This window comes from Vigna angularis, chromosome 2 (genome assembly GCF_016808095.1).
Source record: "Vigna angularis cultivar LongXiaoDou No.4 chromosome 2, ASM1680809v1, whole genome shotgun sequence".
In the NCBI taxonomy this organism is placed as follows: Eukaryota; Viridiplantae; Streptophyta; class Magnoliopsida; order Fabales; family Fabaceae; genus Vigna; species Vigna angularis.
This window is the reverse complement of record NC_068971.1, coordinates 9742562-9751730: the sequence shown is the minus strand read 5'-3', so window position 1 is coordinate 9751730 and position 9169 is coordinate 9742562. Positions and strand designations below refer to the sequence as shown.

At 35.5% G+C, this 9169-nt stretch overlaps 1 protein-coding gene across 1 annotated transcript; it reads left to right on the top strand.

Annotated features, from left to right (window-relative positions):
- Positions 1-1567: 1567 nt before the first annotated feature.
- Positions 1568-6530, top strand: LOC108328387 (subtilisin-like protease SBT4.14). Its single transcript, XM_017562250.2, has 11 exons — positions 1568-1691; positions 1832-1923; positions 2107-2204; positions 2281-2424; positions 2535-2640; positions 3461-3974; positions 4317-4414; positions 4489-4713; positions 4863-4971; positions 5072-5285; positions 5785-6530. Exons 1-11 carry the CDS (start codon positions 1575-1577, stop codon positions 6315-6317), a joined length of 2250 nt encoding a protein of 749 aa, XP_017417739.1. The 5' UTR covers positions 1568-1574; the 3' UTR covers positions 6318-6530.
- The last annotated feature ends 2639 nt before the right edge of the window (positions 6531-9169 follow it).

Here is a 9169-nt window from a genome sequence, read left to right as displayed (position 1 = left end):
TGTTATAAATATGATTGTTTAATTGATAAAGTAGTTGTAGTTACATAAATTGAAAAAAATGAGATACTTCTAAAATTTCAATGTGTTAGATTGTGAATTTGGCATCCAAAAGTTTTAATTAAACTGAATGTAATATTTTGTAAATGTTATAAACATATTTTTTATTTTCATTTTATAGTATTTTAAAATTATAGTTATATAACTTTTTTTTAAAAGATAGAGATTTTTATAGAGGATGACAAACTTTATTTTATAGTAGCAACATTCTTTGAAACTCTTTATGATTGGCTAAAATAGTGCTGAAAAATTTGATTCCATATATCTAGTAAATCTTAAATTTCATTCTATTGAAAACAAGTTTGTTAAAAAGAGTATAAAATATTATATTTATGGCTAAATTCTTCGTAAACTTTGCATTTAATAAACATTTTATTCCAATTAAATAACTCTAAACTCTTTACTTCTCTCTAATGTAATTTCATTTAATAAAAAATTTATTCCAGTTAGATAACTCTTAAAGTTTTTGAAATCAATTCTCAACTTACAATACACTCCACGTAATATATCATTAAAAATTGTGGATTACTCACAAAAAGTGAAAAAGTTATTTACTATATCCAACACCAAGAAAGATAGGAGTTGCTTTCAGAATTGTTTCCACAGTTAAAATTTCCACAATTAACACCACTAAACAAGCTTAAATATTTAATCTACAAGGGAGATTTTAAAGACAAGTAGGTTGGTGGAAGAGTAACTAACATGGTACACAGGTTTTTGGCCCTTTTTCAGCTCCCATAATTTATTATCAGTGCATAATAAGAAGAAAAAGTTTATCAATGTTTGTCTCTTTTAGGTTAAACTTGAAGCTAAGCCCATTAAACGTTGGTAATCAGTGATGTACGGCTAAAAGCTTGCATTGGAATTCAAGGAATAGGGGTTCATAATGTCAAGGGCTCTTTGTTTTTAAGCAATATCTCTACTGTACTTGATAGTGATGTGCGTCTAGGATGGTACACATTCAAATTCTCATACTCTTCTCAAAGTTTCTTGCTGCCAAATTTGAGTACAAAAATTTGTTTGTTGGTGAAGCACAACATGGGTATGTGAAATTACAATGCACTTTAAGTAAATCACAACGCACACAAGAAGGAGAATTATGCAGTGATTTCCCTTTTAATACTAACAGCCACATAAACTATGGAAAAACAAGATGAGAAATTAATCTTCATGGACCACTAGTTATGAGTCTACTATATAGATCATGACATCAAATGGGTTTTTAATCACAAATGATAACAACAAACCATAAAGAAAATGAGAATGTTAATGCAAGTTTTACTTGAGGAAGCAACCCTATGCTCTATATGTGACATTGACTTCTGCCAAAGAAGGACTCAGAAACTCATAATCTTTCTTACAAGCTTCCCCAACCAAATTAAGCTTTGAAAATTGTATGTTACAAGCAATCTAATTGAATTAGGCCTTCTTATAATTTCTTTTGCTAACTTTTGAATGGTATATAAGCTGTTTCTTAGAGTCAGTTTGGTCATGTTTTAGTGTCTCAAAAGCCAAGCATGTTGCTACTAAATATGTTGTTGCTAAAGAGCCATACAAAATCCCTTTTTCTACTCTGCCTTCAATTATTGCTAATCTTAGCAAGCAGTGCTTCAGTTAATGGAGTTGAGCAGAAGGCATTGAATTTCTTCTCCCCTTTTCATTCCTTATTTGGCCATTGATCTATTTGATTTGTTTCATCTTAAAGCTACCCTCTTGCATGCATGTTAGTTATTGCTGTCATTATGAGCTTGACCATTATTTGTTTTGTGTGTAGAACTTTTACATTGTTTTCTTGGGAGCTCATACACAGAGCAGAGGAAATACACTTGAGACCTATTTAAATGTTCTATCTTCTGTGAAGGGAAGGTAACTTGACCAATTCACAAACACTTCTTATCTTTCCCTCTTTAAGATCAAAAGGCCAACAAATTTTTTTTCTCTCATTCTATCAAATTCATCCTAGCTCTTAAAACTATAACCATTCTCTTAAAATTTTTTGTTTCATTTCTTTGAATTAAGCCTTTTGAATTTTGATTTGTGCTCACTTAGCTACCTTGAAGCCAAAGAATCTATGGTGCATAGTTACTCAAGGAACTTCAATGCATTTGCTGCAAAACTGTCAGAAGATGAAGCCAAGAAGTTATCTGGTAAGGATAGTTTTTCAATTTTCTCTGGCTTCTTCAAGCACTATATCTTATGCTTTTAACCCTTTTGTATGTGTAGCCATGGATGAAGTGCTTTTAGTGTTTCAAAATCAGTACCGTCAGCTACACACAACAAGATCATGGAACTTCATTGGGTTACCTCCAACAGCCAAAAGAAGATTGAAAGTAGAAAGTGACATAATTGTTGGTGTTATAGACACAGGTTCATCTTGGCTTTCCTCACATTTTTCATTTTCTTCTTTGCCATTATATTACATCAATGGTGCTTCTCAATTCAATTGTTAAAACTGTGTCGCAATATTGATGAGTCAGGGATCACACCTGAGTCTAAAAGCTTCAAGGACAATGGATTTGGTCCTCCACCAGCAAGATGGAAAGGATCTTGTGGCCATTATGCTAATTTCTCAGGCTGCAATAAGTAAAATTTCTTTCCTTGTTTACATTGTGTCACTGCATTGTTACTGAATTATTTTCATTATCGTGTTTTATGTATGAAATATTTACTAATTTTTTCGATTACTAGTTTTTGTTGCAAAGCACTTAATCAGTGAATCATTTACTTAAGGAATAGTATTTTTTTTACAAATTTCACCAGATGATATGAAGTTAAACAGTGAACTCCTAAAATGTCTCATGCTACAATATGGAGAGATAAAGAGTTTTAAAACAAAGGAATAATTTAGTATTGATATAGGGTTCAATCTTGTTAAAAGTTGAACACTTTTTCTCTTATGAATGTTTTCAACTAGGTGACATGCTTCATACCCTATATATATCCTATTTTGTGGTCCAACTTGAATTCAAACACCTTTCTAATAGAAGGAAAAGTTGCAATTTTATCTCTCAAGTAAAGTCCAAACATGACAATAACAAGAGTAATACATGAAATATTGCCTTAAACAAAAGGGTGGAACATAGATCCATACAATACTAATTCTTGCATTCTGTTTTCTTTCTTCTCCATCATCTGTAGTGCCTCTTTCAGTCTTTCCCTTTTAATAGATAACAATGTCTAATCTTCTCTTACTCATGTAGTATCACAACTTCTTTATAGATCTAAATACCCCAAAACAGAGGAAGATGAAATTTAGTGATGCAACTCTGCTAAATTATGTCCCAAATTTGAAAGTGTCCATTATATGGTGCCTGGTTAATCTCCCAAGAAATTTATGTGTGGTTTAGCTCATGATCTAACTTGTGAATTCCATCTGCATGGTAACTCTCTGGCAAACATGAAGAAAGCTCATAGGAGCCAAGTACTTCAAGGCTGATGGAAACCCTGATCCATCAGACATATTATCTCCTGTGGATACTGATGGACACGGCACTCACACTGCATCAACAGTTGCAGGAAATCTGATCCCAAATGCAAATCTCTTTGGGTTGGCCAATGGGACTGCTCGAGGTGCAGTGCCATCGGCAAGATTGGCAATTTACAAAGTTTGCTGGTCATTAAGTGGATGTGCAGACATGGACTTACTTGCTGCATTTGATGCTGCTGTACATGATGGTGTGGATGTCATATCTATTTCCATAGGTGGAGGAAATCCTAGTTATGTTCAAGACTCTATATCAATTGGTGCATTTCATGCCATGAGAAAAGGTATAATCACAGTGGCCTCAGCTGGAAATGCTGGTCCAAGCTTGGGAACTGTAACAAATACTGCACCATGGATTGTAACTGTAGCAGCAAGTGGCATTGATAGGGCCTTCAAGAGCACTGTACAGTTGGGTAATGGAAAGAATTTTTCTGTAAGTTTGTTTCCTTTTGCATTATACATATTCATTTCATAATTAGGTTCACATATACATCTATGATTCACTTGGTAATAACTGAGATTTCAATGTGCTGTAGATTCTGTAAATAACATGTGGCATGATTAAATGATCCATTAATTAAGTATACCATGTGGGTTAATAGGGATTTTACAGAATGCAAGACCAAATAATTTGTTGAAAAAGCAAAGAAAAGTTTGTTTTAAACATGGGAAGTGATATGGTTCTATTAGTATGCAATTTGACATTGTGTGTTTTGCAGAACTATTTTTGTAATTAACTTATGTGTGCACATTGATAATAATGGAGGATTTGCAGGGGGTAGGTGTGAGTTGTTTTGATCCAAAAGGAAAACAGTATCCTCTTGTCAATGGGATTGATGCAGCCAAAGATCCAAAAGACAAGGAGGACGCTAGGTAATGTTCCAATGTTTGTCAACAACACCTGAAAAATTGTTCAATAACAAGGAACCTTTTTTATGTGGTGACAGTTTCTGCTATGAAGGCACCTTACAGCCAAATAAAGTGAAGGAAAAGCTTGTTTACTGCAAATTAGGAGCATGGGGCACTGACTCTGTTGTTAAAGGAATTGGGGGCATTGGTACTCTAATAGAAAGTGACCAATTTCCTGATGTTGCTCAAATTTTCATGGCACCTGCTACCATTGTGAATAGTGTACAAGGGGACACTGTTACAAAATATATACAATCCACAAGGTAAAAAAGAAAGAAAGAAACTCTTGTTTCTGAATCACTTTTCAATAGCTACTCACTAATTTTTCTCTATAGCTTGTTCAAACAAAAATAGTTCCTCTGATCAGATTATCTCAACCATCAATTTTCCATTAAATTTTTGTTGAACCAAGATCACCATCAGCAATGATATACAAAAGCCACGAGGTGCAAGTGCGAGCTCCATTTACTGCTACATTTTCATCTAGAGGCCCAAATTCAGTATCCCAAAATGTTCTCAAGGTACGAATACTAATATTCTGCCAGAAAAGCACTTGTACTTTTGCTTCTCGGATTATGGCATTTCATGAACATAGGATGTTGAATGATCCTTTTTATGCAGCCTGATGTTGCAGCTCCTGGCATTGACATCTTGGCATCTTATACTCTCAAAAAGTCACTCACTGGTTTAAAGGGGGACACTCAATTTTCAGAATTTATTCTAATGTCTGGAACTTCCATGGCATGTCCTCATGTTTCTGGAGTTGCTGCATATGTTAAGTCATTTCACCCACATTGGACTCCTGCTGCAATTAGGTCTGCTATTATCACAACAGGTAAGATTAAATCCTAATTCCACTTTTTTCTCAGTTGATTTGTTAGCATCATATGCCCGGTTAGCAAAGTAAGCGTAGAGAAATAGTATAAGTAGTGACAAATTGACAATGAAGATGTATTTTTCATCTGATACAAAATCACTATGTATTGCATGTTTGTTAACTTTATGGTGTAAATATCTTAGAAGTTATAGAATGATAATTTTGGTTGACAATATAGATATTTTTTTTTTACATAGTATATAGAATTTAACTCCACAAGATTCTTTTAATGGGTCGGATCTTTAGGGGTTTTTTCAAAGAAATATTATATATACGTGATTTTAGTCTAATTCAGATATTGATATCACTTTTAATTTAAAACTTTTCAGACTTTGGATTTATAGTTTTTTTCTTATATTATATTTAACTTTGTTATTTTTATTCAACGGATTCACATTTAGAATATTTTCACCATTTTTTGAGATGACTGACTTGTTTTTATATAATATTTGTTAAGCCAAACCAATGAGCAAGAGAGTTAACAGTGAGGCAGAATTTGCTTATGGGGCTGGTCAATTGAACCCAACAAGAGCTGTTAGCCCTGGTTTGGTCTATGACATGGATGACTTAGGGTATATCCAGTTCTTATGCCATGAGGGGTACAAAGGTTCCAGTTTATCACCTTTAGTTGGTTCACCAGTAAATTGCTCCTCTTTGCTTCCTGGGCTTGGCCATGATGCTATCAACTACCCCACAATGCAGTTGAGCCTTGAAAGCAGCAAAGACACAAAAGTAGGAGTTTTCAGAAGAACAGTGACCAATGTAGGTCCTGCTCCAACCATCTACAATGCCACCATCGTTTCACCTAAGGGAGTGGAAATCATAGTGAAGCCAACTAGCCTCACTTTTTCTGAAACCAAGAAGAAGAGGAGCTTCAAAGTAGTTGTGAAAGTCAAATCTATTGGAAGTAATAAAATTGTATCTGGTTCCCTTATATGGAGAAGCCCACGTTACATTGTAAGGAGCCCTATTGTTATCAACATTCCATAATAAGGTTATGTTTAGCAGTGACCTAAGTAAGCTTTTAAAGTTTCCCTTTGTATCAATTACAGTTTGTTAATCATGTAACTACAGATTTTCTTGAAGTCTGTATCTAATTCAAATCGTCAAATAAAGATGGTATGCTGTAACTTTTCACTGGAGCTTCATGGCAACTCCAAATTTACCATATGACAGAACCAAAATTGGAAGCTCTTTGTTTAGGGTTTAACGAGCTTATGAATATTTCGATTACTCAGTTTGCCCTAAAGTAAATGAATCTTTATGTAGGTTTCTAAACTTTTTTTTAATGGGTCTTAATCATGTAAACTTTTTTAATTGAGTCTCTAGGGTTTTGAAATCATAATAAACAGCCGTTTTTGGAGTACTTTCAAGCCATTATAAACAAATTCATGTATTTACTTTTTTAGTTAAAATTTATCATATTTAAGGGACAAAAGTATTTACTAACAGCATAGTTTTTTAAAGTTTAATTACACTTTTTTTTCTTTGAAGTTACAAAATCTCGCGAATATTTTAAGAAGTGGATGGATTTTTTTAGATTGTAAATTGTGAATTGTTGAAAATCACAATAATAGAAAAATAATGATTAAAAAATCAATTCATTATTCCATTTTAATTCCAATCAATTCAAGGAGATAAAACACTTATGTTAGTTTTCAATATGTAAACTGAAATATCAATCCATGGTATTTTTTGGTAGAAATAATATTTATGCTTATTTCAACGATTTTCATAATCGAACACATAGCTTAGATTTTACTAAATATAGGATTGACAAATCCTAAAGTAACTAAGTTTTAAACTCTTCTTCATATTACTAGACGTGGGATCTTGGTGAATATCCAGTTGAGAACCATGCCACAATACCTTGATCATAATATAGGGTTGAATTTAATTGATGATGTAAGCCTCTGAACTATTTTTTATATTTAATTCATTTATTTAGTTACTTATATCAAATAAATGTTTTGTATTCAAGTATATTTTTTTTGTGTCAATAGGTTGAATGATGTATATGGGTTCAAAGACCTCCAACTCATGAAGACACACTAGTACAAAATGGGCTTTTAAACTCGCACAATAGACCTCGGTTTACACCAAACCGCTGTCTATTCAGACACGGTGGCAGTTTTGTAATTAACGAGACCTTATAGGCCTCGGTTCAGATTTGACCGGTGCCAAAAAGGGTTACTACTTCGGTTGTGAAAGCAACCGGTGCCTAATTAGTGGTTTCTGACACGGTTAAAAAAAACCGGTGCCAAAAAGGGGTATACTGCATCGGTTGGTAGGAGGGACCGAGGCGTATCAGCCTCTACTGCCTCGGGCCAGAAGACCGAGGCATATAACCCTCTTATTTCCCCAAATATTTTCCCCAGTGAACGAAAACCTACCCTCACTCTCGCCTCCCTCGCTCTCGCGCCTCCCTCCCCTCACCTCGCCTCCCTCTCGCTCTCACGCCTCCCTCCCCTCACCTCGCCTCCCTCTCGCTCTCGCGCCTCCCTCCCCTTACCTCGCCTCCCTCGCTCTCGCGCCTCCCTCCCCTCACCTCGCCTCCCTCGCTCTCGCGCCTCCCTCCCCTCACCTCACCTCCGTCGCTCTCGCGCCTCCCTCGCTCTCGCGCCTCCGTCGCTCTCGCGCCTCCCTCGCTCTCGCGCCTCCCTCGCTCTCGCGCCTCCCTCGCTCTCGCGCCTCTCTCCCCTCGGTCTCGCTCCGTCACTCTCTCACTGGCTCGCTCCGTCGCTCTCTCGGTCTCCAAAATCTCCTGCGAGTGCGTCGCCTCTGGAGGGAAGAGCAAGCGGTGGTGGTGCGTCAATGGTGGCGACGGTGATAGTGGTGGTGGTGGTGGTCAGATTAGGGTTTTTCTGATGTTGATGGTGGTGGTGCGAATCTGAGATTAGGGTCAGATTGGGGTAAAATTAGGGTTTTTCGAATCTGATTTTGTTTTACTTGCTTCTTTGAATCTGAGATTGGAGTAAAATTAGGGTCAGATCTGATGTTGTCTGTGTTAACTTTTCTGTGTTAATTTGCTTGAGGCACCAAAATTAAATTCTTGTGTTAATTTGTTATCATTTTCAAAGCAAGTTAATGTGTTCAGATCTACAAAAAAGGGGTGAGGGTTTTGCTTAATCTGAGTTCTCTCCTTGTTCAAAAACCCTACTGATAATGCATAACGAAAAATAAAAATAAAAAAAAAGACCCTACTGCCTCGGTTTAGCCTCCAACCGAGGCAGTAGAAGGAGAAGAACAATCTCAGTTCTGATAACCGAGACCGAATCGTACCGTTTTTTGTCTCGTTCCGGAACCGAGGCATAAAGTTGATCACTTTTTACCTCGTCTGAATATGCCTCGGTTCAAAAACCGGTGCCTATTAGCGAATTTAACCGGTGCCATTTCCTTTAAATGTACTAGTGACAGTAAGTTTGATGACATCCAAGCATACGTCACAACATGCTTTGAACATGAAAGCAAATATATTTTATTTCTTATATTGTTATGTAAGTGTAGTTTTTTGACTTGTAATGTCATTTTAAGGTATAAGAATAAAGTTATTTTCAATTCAGGTGTTATTGACAATTACTTGTGGTTTTTCCGAAAGACAACATAGATGTGTGATTTTGGTCCTTGTACTACTCTTCCCCAACCATCTCAAACAAGTAATAGATTGACAAGAATCTCAATGTTATATGAACTTTCTTTGTTATTTAAATTTCAATGTCATAACTTAATTATTGGACATAGCATGTTGTTAGAAAAATCAACTAGTAAGATAGAAAAACTTGTAGGTTATTCTCCAGGTTTGGTATTTTGGTCCATATATTTATAATTGTTTGATTCATTTT